General features: G+C 42.8%; 1 protein-coding gene across 1 annotated transcript; it reads left to right on the top strand.

Moving 5' to 3' along the window:
• Nucleotides 1-6,232: 6,232 nt before the first annotated feature.
• On the top strand, nt 6,233-16,001 carry rgs17 (regulator of G protein signaling 17). Its single transcript, XM_073482463.1, has 5 exons — nt 6,233-6,405; nt 10,616-10,746; nt 15,195-15,269; nt 15,355-15,586; nt 15,720-16,001. Exons 1-5 carry the CDS (start codon nt 6,403-6,405, stop codon nt 15,906-15,908), a joined length of 630 nt encoding a protein of 209 aa, XP_073338564.1. The 5' UTR covers nt 6,233-6,402; the 3' UTR covers nt 15,909-16,001.
• Nucleotides 16,002-18,644: the final 2,643 nt, after the last annotated feature.

The raw sequence follows: 18,644 nt of genomic DNA, 5'->3' as shown, positions 1-18,644 counted from the left end.
CAAAGATGTTTTTAAATTTAATTTGAATGAGTATATTAAGTATGTATTATGTACTGTACTATGGAAGCATTATACTTAGAAATTAGGGCTCGTGATGCTCATGATGCATGATTAGTGGGAATCACTTTCACTGAAAAAACTATTGAAATCATGATGGTGTGACATTTGTTGGGGGCTTCTCACATCTGGAGAACCACATCTGTAGGCCAGGCAGCACTACACCACTAGCACTTCATTATAAGGCTGTTTTTTTCACATGTTTATCAAAAAACTGCAGCTTCTCACGATTTGGATATTCCACTCAGCAATATTGTGATTTCGATTATAGTTTGATAAATCACGCAGCCCTAGTGGAAATGTTATTTTAAAAAAACCTATATATGCATCATAAAGTATAATAAGGTCATTATAAAGTCACTGAATAGACACATAAGGCTATACATTAAGAAACAGGAGGAATAATACAACATATTATTATATATTGTATTAAACACCCCCTCATAGAAGTAAAATGAAATGTGTTGCATTATTTTTAGGGACCGAGAATATCAACAAAGTAAAAATGAACATATGTCAGAGAATAAACAATCAAGTGAAACACTAAAATATCCTAATTTAATGTAAGTGTATGTAACATCAGACGCACTGAAGTGAATATGTCTTGCAGAAATGGCTCTGACGTAACACTACAGGAGGCTGTGTGTGAGGCCATAGTCGCATTTCTAGTCTTTACTTATCTTAAAATATACAAATATAAACTTTATGCATATAGCACCTTTAAAAACAGAGTTTACAATCAAGCAAAAGCAGGAAACTCAGGAAGACAACATTGCAGAATAAACACTCAACAGTCAAGCCAAACACAAAGAAGTCTATTCTAAGGTGAATTAAAATGAGAAGGCAGAACAGAAAAGTCAAGTCAATATGAGTCATTACAAGTAAAAGGAAAAAACGTCATAAAACAGGTGAGATCACAGAAAAAGAAGGGAAAAAATCATTTAAAAAAAAAAGCAAAAATAGAAATAAATAAAAGAATAAAAACAATAAAGGATGACAAGAAGACGACGTCACACCAAGGGAATTAAGAGCAGATAAAATGATTATGCGCAGGAATAAAGGGCAATAAACAGATTAAAAAACGACAAATAAAAGCAGCAAAGGACAGTCAGACGATAATGAACGTGTTCCTTGGTTGTGTCACACTGATTTGCTGTGTGTTGTAACGCTGTAGTGCGGTAGCCGGACAGCAGAGATGTATTGTGACCCTGCGCTTCACGGCGGAGCCTCGGCAGTGCATCTCCTCACCGACTGCAGCCAACGGAGCGGCGGCGGCGGCAGCGCGCCTGCGCAGTGCATCCAGGGGCTCGGCGGCGTTCGGTGCTGAAGTGGGGCGGATGGCAGAAAAACAGCGGCGATGGACATTACACCGCGGGATTCCCACTTACGATGTCGCTAAATAAGCATCGGGACATCGCGTTTTCCCACCTATCACCCTAGGACACTGACAGCTCAACAAAAAAGGGGTAAGACGCTGATTATTGTGCGCTAAGGCTCCACACGGGCAGGCTAGCTGACGTTAGCACGGGGCTAGCTGCTGCTGCTGCTGCTGCTGCTGCTGCTCAGCTGCCACCTCCTCCTCTCGCTGCGAGAGATAGCGGATCTGTCGGCTAAAGCTAGCGAGCAGAAAGTGGGTGGTGTTTGATTTCTGAAAAATGTCGGTGCAGGCAGGCAGCGATGTGCAGCCCTCTCTCTGATCGCTGGTGTGGGATCTCCTCTCCCGGCTTGGTCGGACCTGCAGCCGTCGGGCTCAGATGGTCCGGACAGCTGCAGGAGAAACCATGCACAAAAAAACAAAAAAAGGACAGCCAGCTAGCCCAGCAGAGCTAGTGCACAGAGGGAGAGAGCAGGGTCCGACCAGGCTCTGCCTACTTCTTCTTATCTGGAGATATGCACAGGCCTTTCGGGCAGATGCAACAGATCCAGCGCTGCGACAGCAACACATGTATGTTCGCCCTGCTGTGGCTCGTTTAAACCCCGATCCTCCGCTGCCATGCACGGGAGAGAGATCAGGTAGAGGTATCAGCCGAGGGAGCACCCACACTGCAGTCTCCCATGGGTGTGTTGAGTCAGAGGAGCCCAGGTTGTGTCGCTACTACATCCTGAGAGACTTCCTCATCTCATTCAGAGGTGGAAACCTACTGTCTGAGTAGCGCGTGTGAGATAAATCAGATTTTCTTGTAGGGTGGAGATGTTTGATGTAGAGATTTATACTTAAAACGCTGAACATCTACAGCACCAGTGTCTACAGACCAACACTTTAAAGGTGCAATGTGTAGTTTTTGGGGAAGAAAGTTTTTTTTGTCATGCCTAAACAAACAAAGTCTTTGTCTTCATGGCTGAATAAACAAACTGACCTTAAAGGACGACACAATTTCATACCGTTTTACATTGTTTATATGCGGCGGACCCTGCCACCTTTCTAGCTTCAAACAGTGTTCTGGAAACCTCACTTTTCTCTCTGAGATATTCCCGAGTTTGTATCATTACCTCGTAAATATTGTAAATGTACATTTCTTTTACAAAACTACATCGCGCCGCTTTAACGATCCAAAAGACGCCGAGCGACGTCCTGAAGAGTTAACACGTCCAGAGGGATAGTTGTTCTAATAATCAATAACGTGATTCAATCATTCGTAGGGCTGCTAATAACAGTTACTCTCGCTGTTAATTAGTCTGCTGAAACATTTTTCTCGATTAATTGATTCGTTGTTTTGTCTATAAAGTATCACAAAATGGTGAAAAACGTTTCCCAGAGCGTACTATGGAAGCATTATACTTAGAAATTAGGGCTCGTGATGCTCATGATGCATGATTAGTGGGAATCACTTTCACTGAAAAACTATTGAAATCATGATGGTGTGACATTTGTTGGGGGCTTCTCACATCTGAAGATGACGTCCTCAGATGTCTTGTTTTGATAACGAACCCAAAGATATTCAGTTTCCTGTCATAGAGGAGTCAAGAAATCAGAATATATTCACATTTACTAAGCTGGAATCTGAGAAATTTCAACTTTTATCTCAGTAGTTGGCATTTAATTTGACTGATTAATTACTTAGTCATCGCAGATCTAATCATTTATTAGTCAAAAATTAACTCCGAATAACGATAACTTCCATTAAAACTAGTTGTTCTGTCTAGAAAATGGGGGGGGATGTCAATAAGTGTTTCCTAAAGCCCAAGACGACGTCCTCAGATGTCTTGTTTTGTCCACAACTCAAAGATATTCAGCTTACTGTCATAGAGGAGTAAAGAAAACCAGAAAATATTCACATTTAAGACGCTGAAATCAGACAACGTGACCTGAAAAATGAGACTTTCCCCGTCTCTAGCCTCTGGACCATTTGTTTGAGTTGGACTCGGATTTTCCGCGACAGTCCAAAAGACGTGACTTTATGAACGTTCTCGACAGCCTCGTCTCAGTGCCTCTCTCCGCCTCGCTAACAGAGAGCAACAGCAGCTAACGTTAGTTTTTAGAAATGGAGTCCACTGACAGAAACTAACGACAGAGAAGTTCAGTCAGCCGATTATCGTGTTACAGGCAATAGTGAAAAAATGTTGAAGATGGTGTCGTCAGACGTCTTGTTTTGTCTGACCAGGTGTCCAAAACCTAAAGATTTCAGTTAACAGTTGTATGAAATGGTAAAAGCTGAAAATACTAAAAGTACGCAAATGATTACGTACATTTTTCCGTCACAAATCAATTAATCAACGAATTATTTCAGGTCTAGCTCCGACATAATACAGACAGGCATCATAACGAGGCTCCGTTTCCTCTTCTGGCTCGTCCTCACGGGCAGTCGGGCCTCAGAAGTATCCCCAGCCACGAGCTAAACAATGGTAAAATGGTCGATTTGCTTCACTTAACAGCCCAAAAATACAATGGTAATCTATTGTGTCAAAACTCACTAACGATTCCGCCAGTGGACGTAAAAAGTTAATTTTGCACCCTGCTCCAAACCCTCCGGTGGTTCTCGTCTTGTTTTAGGAAGCGTGTCACTAAAGTTACTCTGTGGCCGTGTTGCTCCTGGGAACAGGCGGTTCAAACTCTCACAAGTACAAACACAAAAGCCTCATCTTTGCACACAGCTATGCAAAATCATTCATCATCATAGATTTTTTAATATACAAGGGACAGTTTTGTTTTCAAAACCAGATTCAACTGGCATGAGCAGAAGTGGAAGCTTCTCTTGGCGAGGGAACGGTTTCTACAGGAGAGCAGCGTCGAGACGGCGCGCTCGGTCAGATCGGGCGGATGATAGCGACGTACGTGTCGAGTGTGAGTTTTTGATTTGTGCTACATTCCTCTCTCTTGCTTTGGGGAAAAAACATGTAATGTATCACAGAGATAGAAGAATATTTAATGTAGTTTTTTTGATCAATAGTTTAAAAGTAATTTTGAGATTCCGTGTCTGCTGCTCGTCGCTGTCTTTCACTTGCTAATTTTAGCCACAGACTAGTCATAGTTCGCAACATAAAGAGTCTCCAGTGTTGAGGTCAACACGTGAACACTTCCAGGCTGTTGTTTATGAGTGAGGAAGTTGTTGGAACAGTAATTCCTGTATGAAATCAGGCAGCGTGAGAGCAACCGGAGAGGCTCTGTAGCCTTTAGGGTCCAAGTTGCCTTCAGGGACAAAATCCAGCAAGTCACTCCTGACTGTGAGTAAGTGTTGGGCTGTGGCACCAAATGATCGGCTTAATCCTGTTAACGATGAGTTTTAAAGTCGATGTAATGATGATGATGACTGCATCAACGCTCATTAGCTGCTTGTGTTTCATTTCTTGATTTGGTTTATTTGTTCTTTTGTTTGACCACATCCTGCAGCTTATCTCAGACAGATCAGTGTCAGCGTTTATGTTGGTCGACAAGAAGCAAGAAGGAGAAGCAGAAGGGAAATGCCAACGATATAAGAAAGTGTAGCAGTGCAACAAATACTTGTTTTAGTGGGTTTATTTGATCGTATAGCTGAAGAGTGAAGGGAAATAGGATGAGAAAGAGGGTGGCAGGGACACAGCCTCTGTACATAAACAAAGCCAAATTACAGTTTTACTATAGGAAACATCTTAAAAACAACCCACACCACAAAATATTTAATATTTAATGATATAAAAACAGAAAAGCACCAAATCCTCTTATTTTGACGAGCAGGAAGCAGTGGAGAAAGGAACAGATGAGCAAAATTTGGTCATGTCATTCCACGACTCGATTAATTAACTATTAGTTTCTGGCTCCTCAGAGTCACTGCAGGATCGCCACCAATAGTTGTTTGATCAAAGTTTTTAAAAAAATCAAATACACATTAAAATGAATCCAACAAATAATTAGCCCTAACCCGAAGACAATTTCTTTTATGCAACATTGATGATAGTCTACCTGTTAATCCAAGTGCAGTCATGTGAGCAAGCATCTAACTACAGCATCTAACTGTAACTGCAAGCTAAATTAAGCTAACTACGTATTATGACAAGATAATGGGGGGGGGTCCCTGCTCTGTCTCTGTATCAGCTAAGGAGTCCTCTGCCTGAAGGACATAGGAGACCCCTGGTTTAAAACTGTGGGAGCTATCCCGTAGTGTCCCCGGTATATAGTCGGGGCTGGATTCTGGCGTTATCTTGCTGCCTCCATGGAAGGTCACGTGATATGAAACTGGACTGCTCATCGTGTTCTCATGTTGGTGGCGGTTATGCTTTGCCGATTTGAGAGATTGTCCATATCGTCCGTCCATGTTATCAGATCTGTTAAGTCTTAAAGTCTTCTGGCCTCAAAGGTTCTGCTGCTGTTGGAGCGTATACTACATGAAAATCAGGTTCATCTCTCACTGTTGTATTTGCCAGTGTGCACTTGTGTCGTTATGTAAGCAGCGGATGTATTTCCACACCATTGTCACTGAAGATAAATTACTGCACCTTTTGGTATATAAAATGATTCAGCTGTAATTTTGACTGTAAAAACCCCTTTTTCTTTTTTTTTTTCAGATGCTGTACTTTCACCGCTCCCTGTTCTCTCAAGTCCATACATGACCCTTTCACCAAGATCCAAGGAAGCCTAGGAGGCGACGGCGAGCGAAACAAAAGGAGCAATTGAAATAAGGAAGCGAGCACAGGAAGTAGTTACGTTTCTCCTCAGCTCTCATGTCCCTCTCTGTGCCCGTCGGTCAGGGATGGTGAGACCAGTAAACTCTCTTCCCCGTGGTAAAGACGACGTCCTCGCCTCGCCCCGCGCCTCCGGCCAGACAGTCCAGCAGTCAGTCACTCCGTCAAACCAGCCTGCTATCGTCCAGCAACCTATTACCTCACACCATGACTGCTCTGTCTGACCTGTTTTTAGGAACTCACTAATTCATGGTAAGTTTGACCTCGCTTCAGCACGACTGTGATGATATATTGTTGTGTCCGAAGAAGACGCTGAATCTCCAAGTTTACGCTGTTTGAATGAGCGGGAAATAATGATCACTCAGTTGTGTTTATAAGCACGTCTGTCAATAAGCACCAGTCCACACGATGAAGCTAGAACGCTTTAATGACATATTTTACAAGCGTTTATTCAATTTGAAGTACAGAAATCCCTTATTTACATCCGTGTTCAGACATTTCACATCGAGCTCTGACACGTCCTCGCTCCTCGGATCATACTTGAGTTCCTAACACTCGGTTGAACTGCATTGGATTGATTGGACATGATTGGTCAGGCACAAAGCTGTCTACAGTGTGCGGAGCCTCACAGTTCACAAAGATATCAGTGCAAAACCGAAGCCAATCAAGCGGAAGATTTATATCTACTTAGAGGTTTTAAGTAAGAACAAAACTGTTGAGAACAACACTGCAGCTGTCTGCGTTCCTGCCCAATCAGGCAGCTCAGTCGTCAGGATAAAATGTCGGCCGTTAATATTTCTGCAAGCCGCGGACATGTTGGTACATGTCATAGGCTACGTTTGCATTGCATGTGCATGACTTGACTCTCATATTGAGAGCACGGTTCAAGGCTGCGTTCCAACATTTGTAAGCGTGACACTACTAAATATTATTGACATGAAGCGGGGACGTCTCCAGTCGAGTTTGTGGCGACCAAAACAGGTATTTTTTTATCCAAAACATGACCTTTTCCAAAAACCAACCAAATGTTTTTGTGGCTAAACCTAACCAGACCACAGGCACGCCTTGTCAGAACAAAGAATTTAAAATTGAACTGAATTAACATGAAGTCGCAACAAGTCTCAACATATCAGTGGTTCTCAGAAAACGTACATTGCCAACATTTATTCTGGTGATCGAGTCTGAGCGGGCTACTTGTTGTTTTACTTTGCCGGATTAAAAATCAAGTTTTGGATAATTTGGGCGGTTTCCACCTACAGAAAGTTCTCCTCTCCTCATGTGAGTTTGATTGAGACTGACAGGACATTAAGTCCAGTCGACTGGGTTTGACATTCAGTGACTGAGAACTGCTCAAACTTGTCAAAACCAAGTATTCAGTCACAGCTCTGCGAAAAAAAGACAATATCTGTTCATATAAGTGGAGACTTTCATCGTTAAATGTAACATTGGTAACACTTTGTAAAAACGGCATTAATAAATAGTACATTTATAGTTAATTAAACTTTAGTTGATAGTCATTTCACTTTTAACAAACAATGAAATGCCTTATAAACATTATCCATGTAATATATTGTCATCTCTTGGCTCAATAACCTGATGGTGAAACAAGGCTGAAGCTTCAAAGCACAGCTGGGTGATCTGATGAACACACTGGATGGTGTTTTGGCTCAACACCGTCCATCTCAAATTTTTGCCTCCTCAAGCAATTTTAAATGTTGTCTCAATTAATAAGATGTGGAAAAAGTGAGGAAAAACCCAGTCCACCTGTGACCGATCATACTGCTCTCTTATTTGTTTCCTCTCCTCTCGTCTATTTGTATTTCCACACCGTATTTGCATGTGCTGTCAATGCGGCCTCCTTCTCAGGGTTTAGAACAAAGCCCTACCCTCATCGTCGTTTGCATCTAGCCGCCTGTTTTTCTACGGGCGCTGCCTGGTAGCTGAGTAACCGATGGCCGACGACATTTGCATATCAGGCAGGTCGTCTCATCGTTACCTGCCGTGTGTCGTCGCTGTAGTGAATGTCTATGTGGAGTGGTGGGAACAACACAGACGAGAGAAGGCTCCTCTGTCGTTAGTTATTTTGATTTTGGATTAATTTTGTGTTTAATTTGGAGTTTAATTTGAACCATGACTTTAGAGGTAAGAGTTTCATTTATTGTACTTTTGATTCCCAATTTTAAGCTTTAATGTCCCAAATTGAGACATCTGTCATTATTATCACCTCTACCCCCAGAAAAGAAGAAGTCCTGACGTGGCATCCTCTTCTTAGCTGATCTTTGTAATGTTTCCTGGTGTAGAGAGCTGATCTAGTCTAAGCTTACTGCACAGTAACATAAGGTTATTAGAAGTGTAATAATCTCTTACCTGGAGGACGATGGAAAAATAGCATCACCAGACTATACTGAACATTATCATCATGTAAAAGAATGAGTTCTCAGAGAGTGGTATTTCTATTCAGAGTCGCCTAAAGGCTTGAAAAGCAGTATCAGTGGCGTTAAAGTGGCTTTTCACACCCTTCCACCTGCAAGGCCGAAGCTGCTGGCACAATCACCTTCACAGCCTCTCTAAAGGCCACGGAAAACCCCGGGCAATGCCCAGATGCAGGTGCACACTTTTGTTACTCGAGCTTGATTGTTTAAAATCGCGCCGAAGTACCGCTGCAGTGGCAGAGAAACGGCTCGTGAGAGTCGTAACTGTTCAGTAGGGAAGTTAAGGTGAGCGCTGCACAGTCAATACCCAAGTTGGTGATGTTTTCTAAAATTCTAACAAATAGTTTCTCCTTTCTGAGCTGTGCCCTTAATCATGTAAAACGTTTTGTTTGTTAACCATCTCCCCTTCACAAAATGCCTAGAATAACTGAAATGCCTCAAGCTTAATGGCTACAACTCTGTCTGTTTGAAGTGGATCCATATCTTCGGGAGAAAATAGCCCTAATGATTAACGATGACAGTGAAATTAGTTGATTAATGGCTTAGTCATTTGATAGCTTTTTGGCAATCGATTCAACATGTCAGTCATTCACCAAACACTCTCTGATTATATGACAATGAATAATATCTTAAGGTGCCGTGACCTCTACGAAATTGTGATCGGTAAGATTTTTGAGTTATACTGAGTAACCGAGAGCTTGCTTTTGGAAAGACAAGTTGCTATTGAGTTTTTCAAATCTCATTTATTGAATATTGAATACCACAAATAAAATTGTGAATTGTCTGGCGGTCGATCGGTCCACTACTTCGGTTCAGACTGGACGGCTTGGCATGAAATTTAGTCATTTGAACAGTCTTAGTTCCGAGATCATGTATGAAATCTTAAAGAAAATGAAGCCTGACTGGCAGCCTGGCACCATTTCTGTCTGCTTTCACATCTCCATTATAGGAGGAGAAGAAAACAAGCAAACACATGCAATCAATATACAATGTAGCGAACCTGGTTCTCTGAGTTTAAGCCATCTTGGAGGAGCCGTGGGCAGCCAACATATGGCGCCCTGGGACCAACTCCAGATTTAAGCCAGTGTTTTGATCAAGGGCACCTGGAGGAAACCCACGCAAGCATGTGGAGAACATTCGGTCGCCACACATTTCAGACAGGATTTCTAACCCAGGACCTTCCTGCTGTGAGGCTACAGTGCTAACCATTTCACCACGGAAGAATGAATGAGTCGTTTTTCCGGTGTTGTCCGTAGTTGCAACTCCAAGCAACTCAGTTGTCTTATTATACATGCCACAGAGCAGCATGTTGGCATTATGTGCTACATACTATACATTTTTCACAACATGTTTCATTCATTAAACAGAGACATAAAAGCATTACCAGAAACCACATTACTGTGGAATGAAGGTTGGTCTCATTCAACACAAATCAAAGACCGTCAGACAACAGCAGTTCACTCAGTGTGACCACAGAGACGCTGTGTACAAGAGCCGCCACATCGTTGAAGTTCTTGTGGTGTGTCACTGATTCAGTCCTCATCTGTGTGAAGAACGCTGCGCAATCTGAGGGCAACAACAGGCCAGACAGATGTATATAGAAACATCTGGATGGGTCAGAACGAGCGTGTGTGTGTGTGGAAGGATTTGTGTATTTATTGTACGTACGTACGTATGTAAGTAAGTAAGTGTCGACCCTGTTTCGCTGTCTGTGCCTGCACTCATTGAAATGTGTGTGTAGTGTCTGTCAGAGCCAAGTGAAAGACTTGGCTTAACACCAGAAACCCTCGTACCGTACAAGGAAGGGAATCCTCTCTGTCCTGCTTGAGTGCTCCGTCTCTCTCGCTTCATCACTCACACACTCACACACACTCACACTCAGAGTTTCTTTGATTTTCCTCCCTATATGAGATATATTGCTGGTGAGCTATAAGTGAAACATGGGGGCCTGCTTTGAACCTGCACTCTGTGTGATATTATAATTCAACTGAAGAGAAAGTAACTGTGTTTATTTTGTGTCCATCGTGCAGCCCCGGAGTGTGAGTGGAGTGGAGATGAGAAAAAGGCAGGCGGCACACATCGAGGCCCCACCCCAGGCCCCTGGACAGCCCCGACCCAACACCTGCTGCCTCTGCTGGTGCGGCTGCTGCAAGTGTCTCTGGTAAGAAATACTATACCATTACTACTATATTGTATTGTACAGTATTATACCATTACTACTATATTGTACTGTACTGTACTATACTATACTATACTGTGCCGTGCTGTGCCGTGCCGTACTATACTATACTATACTATACTATACTATAGTATTCTGTGCCATGTTGTCCCGTGCCATGCTATATTGTATTATACTGTGCCGTGCCGTTCTATACTGTACTATACTATACTATGCTATATTATACTATACTGTACTATACTATACTGCACGATACTATACTATACTATACTATACTTGTGCTTTAAGCGTATATTTATTAGGAAACATAAAAATACATCCAGTGCCTGAAACAGCCAACAGTTGGTCCTGCCTGTATCCTGTTACCTAATCTGTGATGACGCTGATGTTGCGTTTAAACTCAGTTATGAAGTCAAGTCAAATTTATTCAAAGGGCCAAAATCACAAATTTGCCTGAAAAGGCTTCCTCTATTCCTGAAAAGTCATTAAATGGCGTGGGAGTTTCCTGAAGCATCAGCAGTGGTGGATTACACAATATTTAATACGTTCTATCTATTTCCTGTAATAATATCATAAGAATCAGTGTTGTTGGTTATTGAATGGTTGAAATAGAGGTGATTGATTACACAGTTTTTATAGTTAGCCAATTAATGTAGTTAAGTGGAAAGACTGGAAACAGCTAGCCGGGTTACACAAACAGAAAGGTAAAAATACATTTGGGTTTTACGGAGAACCGCCTGAGAGTCCAGGACAGTACGTGACTTCCTGTAGTCTCTGGTTGTTCCCCGTAGGCCAAACACTAGTTGAAGCACGCAACTCCCCAAAAAACAAAAACCTGTTGTGGTTTCAGCTTCTACAAATGTGAACATTTTTCGGCTTTTCTTAGTCATCTGTGAGGATGAGCCGGTTTATTTTTGGGCATGTGGGAAAAGGATTATGTCTTGAATCCTGTTTACACCATTTCATCATTGTATCACCTGGTACGGCCGAGAAATTGACAATGTGTTAAATGTTTTTGGTGGCAAGACTTAACTGTTGGATTTTCATAATGTATTTAAACTCCATTAATCAGAATATTAGGCTCTCTATTGATTATTCCCGGAACAGCATCTTAAATAAATGTGTCTGTGCCGTATTTGTAATGAAGAAGCTGAACAGTGTGATTTTATCCACTGATTCCTGTACCGGGTCACGCAATCGCCTCTGATTGGCTGTCGAAACTATATAGGTGAGGCTCGAGCTGGGTTTTGTGAAAAAAAATTGCGATACCGTTACTGTCACCTTTACTTCGATAACGATAGGTAACGATACTTACCTTTATTTTACTTACCGATGCTCTTTTCAATACTAATGTTATGAAATCCATGTTAACAAAAGATTTCATTTCACATTCACGTTGTGAGCCCCGTCTCTGGGCGTGACCTAGTGTTTCTCCTGCTTGGCTTGAGACAGCCAGTCACCAGCACTATTAGATCTTAACGCAACAAGCATGCCGCATGCTTATTGGCTCACTGACGCTGATGAGATTAACTCCTTAGGTATTTAAAGTTGGTTTTGAATGACGAGACATTTTTCAATACTCAATAGAATCGAGGCAATTCGATTTGTTTGAAGTTCGATACCCGGACCAAGGTGAGGCCACGTCGTGTTGTTTGTCGTTTGGCGCCCTGATGAAGATCAAGTCTTCTACAGATGTTGGTTTTTTGGATTCTTTAGATGTGCTGATTAACCACGAAAATAACAGAAACTAAAGAGGAGACAGTCAACTCGATAAAAAATAAAGTTTCCGTGTTTTTACACTTACAGATCGCACTGTAACAGAAACAGTCTTGCCCCTGAGCAAGGCACCAGAAGCAGTAACTAACTGTGTGGTTACAGCTGCCTCCTCGCTGTGGCTGCACTCTCGCCGGGTAGAGAGGAGTGAATGAAACATTGTTTCGAGCCAATGAATGGTGAATGTGCTGCTTCTTTCACACCACTTCATCTGAAGTGGTGGCAGCTTGTGGACCGGGCCCATAGCGAGTGCTCTGTGACTCCGCTCTGTGTTTCTCAATCAGACGCCGGTGTCAGATCTCCAGAACGAGCCTGGTAAATTGTCTTGAGTACCCCCCGCATGTTTATTTATTTTAGTTTCGAGGCCGGGACAGTTAGGTTGCCTTTTCAGAGCAAGTTTGTGTTGAGTTACGTGCAAATCACTGAATGCTCCCTGTGTCACACTTTTTTTTTGGCCATCATGCCGAGTTACATGGTCGCGGTGTTGAATTCTTAGAGACTGAGGGTGTACGAAAGTGTTAATAGGTCACGACATGCTGTTACAGTTTGTTTTTTATCCGTCCTTTCCCTCTCCCTCTAACCCTCCTCACCCGCCCTCACACAAGGCCCTTATCTAGTCGGGGTGCCGTCTATTTCCATCCCCACATCACATGCAAAACAGCTGTGAGGAACAGCCCGTATATTTAGCTGTATTGTGAGGGCGCCAGGGGGCTGTGGCTAGCTTAGTCCATTACTGCCGCACAATGGGGACTTTGACAAGAGATAGCAAGAGGAAGGAAAGATCCTCCATGGTCGGACAAAAATAGACAGCTCAGTGTGTGTTGCATTGTGGACTCGGCGAGTGTGACTGAGCTACGATAGACTGAGTGGCTACGGTGTGTGTTTCGAGTGTTTTCATAAAGGCTTCAACTGAAGCTTTATTGTCTTGCCGACTTTGAATATACGGCCGCATGTGCTGTCGATTATTTTCGGAGGTCGATGCTCAAAGTGACGCTTCTCAGTGCAATTAGTGGCCGGAAGAAAGAGGTGAACTGAGAAGTAACAAGAGACCGTCGTGGTTTCCTAAAGCTGAGGTGACTTCTTCTGATGGCATGTTCTTTCTGACCAGCCGTTCGAAGCCCAATAATACTCAGATTACTTTGATATATGACAAATATGTGCAATAAATCCTCAAAAGTGAGAAGAATGTTTGTTACTTTGACTTCATTAATTAATTGGTTTGTTTTTAATCAAACACTCATCAGTTAACTAACTTCTTCACCCTCCTGAAAAACAATTTTAACAATCCCAAACTGACTGTAAACCGTCCCAAAATCCAGATGTTGTCTTTTCTTAACTGGTTCTTAGCATCTGTATTTGTTAGTTAAAAGTATTAGCATTCAGAGTACTCAGCTGAAGTACTTTAGTACATTTATTTACTGTAAACGTGTTGTGTTGTCACATAAAACTGCTGTTCACCATGTTCCTCTGGTTAGAAACTCTCAGTCCTGCTTTTTGCTGTTAGCAGCTCTACTAGCTCCGTGAGCTCTCTTAGCCAAACACAAAGCAAAGCAGCTAACAGTTAATGTAGCATTATCAAGGAAAAAATACAGTGTGTCCCTGGTTGATAGTGAGTTAAGGGCATCCGTTTGGGCTTTAACACATCATATTTTTTGTAGGTCTTACACTGATTAGCTAGTCAGCGATATCAACTAAGACATGCTCTGCTGTAGTTAGCACTTGGTTCACTTTGTTTCCTGCTAAGCGCTAGTTATACATACCTACATACAAAAATGCCTTTTCTTCCCAGGAGCATCCCGTGGAATATTGTCTGTTTACCCCACAGACATTGATTTTAAAGGGGGATGCCATTTGTCTCAATAAATGCTCCAAAAATATAGGACTGCACTTTCATGAATGGTGCCAAGAATGGTCAAAATTGAAGCAGCGGAGGCCGATATATTCTCACTTTAAGTCCTGAGTAGAGGTGAAACATTGGATTTTTCCCATAATGCAGTTCAAAAGCAAAAGATCATTCAGTCATTCTCTCAAATTTTCTAAAGCCCCTCCTGCGCCACAAAAGACATTATGCAACAATGAGTAGAGGTGAACTGTAGATCTATCCAAACAATACTTTCCCCTTTTTGAGTAGTTTCATTATCATCGATACTTTTCTACATTGTGAAGCTCCACAGTGAAAATTCCCTTAATGTTGATGATGTGCTGCTGAACAGCTCTGCACACAGTACCGTGGCCCGCATCACTGTTTCTCTTTGAATCCCATTTTGAATGTTGTCCTGTTGTGTTTTGAATAATATAAATGGAGAGTGAAGTTGTGGTGGGAAGGTTTAGACAGTGTATGAAATGTTTACTAACCCAAAGCGATGCTTGCTGACAGTCACTGGTGCGTGCTGTCAGTGTAGATATGATTAATTGAAACTCCCGGCTGCCGTATTTTTCTTTTTTTGCTGGTTGGGCTCCGTGGTTCACCTGCTCACGACGCTGTGCATCATGAGACGCTTCCAGGCTCTTAACAGAGATGGTTGCAGCCTTGAGACATGTAAATGAAAATGCTGGAAAATGAATTAAGATTTAACTGGAATTCTTAATCGTCAAGTTAATCCATTTAAATTGTCAGAAACATGTCCAGTTTATAATCATTTCTCGTCTCCAACCAGGAATGAAGACAGGATGGAGAGGAGTGAACGACAGACCTGCACCAAGATGGACAGTATTGAAGCTACAGAAGAACAGTGAGTACATCCTTCCTCCCAAATGATTTTGTGTTCGCGTGCCTCCGTCAGTCTCACGCAAACATCCACGTCTCCATCTTTTTAGACACGCCAGTCTAGAGGAGGTGCTGTCATGGTCACGGAGTTTCGAGTTGATGCTGCGCTCGTTGGAGGGCCGGGAGGTCTTCCGCGAGTTCCTGCGCTCGGAGTACAGTGAGGACAACCTGCTTTTCTGGTTGGCCTGCGAAGATCTGAAGAAGGAGACGAATTCCACTGTGGTGGATGAGAAAGTCAGGATCATATACGAAGACTACGTGTCCATATTGTCACCCAAAGAGGTACCAGCTCTAGTTGTGTTCATTCAAACATAAAGTCACCTAGACCCCTAGCAGCATACATTAACATAAATAACGCCAGTGGTTCAGAAAGTCTCCGTGGTTTTATAAATGGGATTTGTTTTCCTTGCCCCAGGTGAGTCTGGACTCACGAGTAAGAGAAGGAATAAACCAGACTCTGACGGAGCCCAGCAACCTGATGTACGAGGAGGCCCAGTTCCAGATCTACACCCTGATGCACCGCGACTCCTTCCCCCGTTTCCTCAACTCCTCCGTTTACAGAGACCTCCTGGCCAACAGGAGGCGCGCCTGCCTCGACACCTAGACCCCTCCACCTCCCCTCATCGCCACCGTACGCCAACGAGACTACTACTTAAACTTCAAATACTACTATGGTGCCAGAAGTCGGGTTTGGAAAAATCTCTCCCTCTTTTTTCGATCGAAAAGACTGAATTACATCCGAGATAGCTGGTTGTTTTTTTATTTATATTTTTTAAGCGATTTATATCCAGTTCTCCACTGGAGCCAGGTCGGCCTTTGCTGGTGGGTTACTGGTCGATTTAAGACCATTAATGCTGGCCAGTGATTGTTTTGCTAGCAATTTGTGCTGTTTGTTACAGTTTGACTGGCCGACCCCACGTTGTCAGCTATCGGTTGAAGTGGCCAACCCGATGGCCAGCTGTTGGTTAACTGTGGACGAGGACTCCTCAGGCGGTGGGGACAGAAACAGAGAGAGAGAGACAAAAAGGACAAGCCAACTGTTCCTGTACTGTAATATTTAGACCTCATGCATTCTGCCCTCACTTTAATACTCTCTAACTTTACTCATCCTCTTTCGTATTTTGTCGATCTAATTCTGTCCCATTCCTCAGACGTGTTTTGATTTTATTTCGTTTTTATTTCCTTACTGTCCGAACATGACACCTAGTCGTTGGTGGGAGTTGGGGCGTCTCTGCCCCGTTTACCCAGTAGAAGCACTGGCTCTGCATGTAACTCTCTCTCTCTACAGTAGCTTGACGATGTAAGCCGCGGACTGCAACCGTTTTTTGAATATTGAGATGTAGTAAGACAAGAGGACCTGTCTTCTCTGTCTGGCTGTCAGTGTTCAGTGAAGGGAAAAAGTACACTTCTGCCAACTTTAAAGCTTACTGCAGTTTTTTTTTTATTGAGGAGATTTGATGGCTTCTGCAGAAAAAGGCAGCAGCAGCACCACCTAACCCATCCATCCACCTGTCCATCCATCCATCCATACGTCCATCCCGTCCCGTCCGAGCACTTTTCCTTCTTTAGGATTCTTTAACTGGGAGAAGTAAGGGCTAAAATTGTGGTTGGGCAGCTACATGTATTATTATTACTCATGAACTTTAAAACAAAAAAAATCTCTCCACTGAGAAAATCACAATGCCTTTACATGTAAGGAAAAGGCAGCACAAGCGCTGCTGGAGTTTTTTCTGGAAAGCAACCACAGTTTGTCCAACGATCCCTTCCTCCCATCTTCCTCCCCCCTCCTCCTCCTCCTCCTCCTCCTCCTCCTCCCTCCAACTCAGACCATCACAGCCTGACAAGCACAGGTGCCCAATCTGGGGGTAAAAACACAGCTGGAGAAGATAAAGACAAACCCACATTGAGGGTTGAATTGAGCGTTATGGAAAGCTGGTTTGCAGCAGGCACTGAAGTAATTGAAAGGGCTATTGAGCCCTTGCCTTTGTCTGTAAGGCTTTAGCTTTAGATGCTAGGTTACATGATGGTCCCTGGAGTTGACCGACCAATATCACACTCTAGATTTGTGACCCGGGTGCCAAACACGATGTCAACGAAGCTGTGAAGAGATATTAGCTGTGACCTGTCACCAGGCTGTAGAGTTTCTGGGCGAGCGCACGCGTAGCCCTTCAGTTAGCTACTGCCCACTCGTTTTTTAACCAGAGCAAGTGAAGAGGGTTGGCGAAATAGTGCTAACACGCCACCTCACAGGGCTAGCGAAGCGTTAGTCATGCCACAAGCTACGGCTAACTAGGTTCCAGCATGCTGTAGGCAAGCAGTTAGCATGCTTGTGCTAGCCATGCTAATGCTCATCCAACTGCCAGCCCTCACACACTCTGGTTTGTTTTTTCTAATCTGACTTTGACAGCATGCGATGATAACGGCTACGTGTGTACATGTACGGTACAGTTACACACTTAACAGAAAAATTTATTAAAAAAAAAACTTTAAGGGGGTCTTGCCAAATGTCCCACTAACATTTTTAGTATATAAAAAGGACTTTTTTTTTTTTTTTAATGATGTGAAACATGAACTTTGTTCCTGGCCTGTGGATGTGCAGTAGAAAGTGCATGAGTGCAGTTTATGCTTTTTTAATTTTCTGTAAAATTAACTGGGCCTCCAAGTATATTGATTACGTCACATGATGGATTAGCACAGTCTTAAAGTGTCAATGAAACAGTGCCACCTCCTCACTGATAAACAGGCGTACACGTTGCCGCCTCCTTTAACTACCTGAAGTTCACGTGCCAAGTTTGGTCCAAAATTAAATGTAGGAGTAGACGGTGCAGGATGTCGAGCAGACTATTGAAGTGCAATTGGATGTAGTGAGTGATTATAGATCGGCCCCACTATGTTAGATTGGTTTTGAATCGTCTTTTAAATTACTAATCGTGACACCTTTCAGAAAATGTTTTGATGCATTTTCAAAACAGATTAAAAGAAATGTAGGTTCTCTACTCAAGTCCATTGAATCATGGGATTTTGAGTTTTTCCAACAGGCTTACTTTCCCTTTTAGTGTTCAAAAAATGCCAACTGGGTGAAGCGGCCAGTTTAAAACCAAGCTACATACTTCTGCAAAAGCTTTCAGTCGTGAAGTATTTGTTATAAATCGGCGAAATTGAGTAAAGAAGGCAAGTTTAAACCAATAATCACCCAACAGTTTTGATATGTTGCTTATTTAAAGGTGCACTATGTAAGAATTGGCTGTCACCTGTCAAATTCATACTCAACAAAAAGGAGGGCAGCATATCGCCAGGGCAACCGCTAACTGCTGCTAACTGTAGCCGCTGTAGGCTAGTT

This window comes from Pagrus major, chromosome 15, assembly GCF_040436345.1.
Source record: "Pagrus major chromosome 15, Pma_NU_1.0".
In the NCBI taxonomy this organism is placed as follows: domain Eukaryota; kingdom Metazoa; phylum Chordata; class Actinopteri; order Spariformes; family Sparidae; genus Pagrus; species Pagrus major.
Note: the sequence above shows the minus strand (reverse complement) of the source record. Positions and strands in the feature narration are given on the sequence as shown.

Coding starts and splice junctions, on each gene's coding strand:
- rgs17 (XM_073482463.1), top strand. Junction 10,747..15,194: donor GGCTGCTGCAAGTGTCTCTG/GTAAGAAATACT, acceptor GTCTCCAACCAG/GAATGAAGACAGGATGGAGA. Junction 15,587..15,719: donor CCATATTGTCACCCAAAGAG/GTACCAGCTCTA, acceptor TCCTTGCCCCAG/GTGAGTCTGGACTCACGAGT.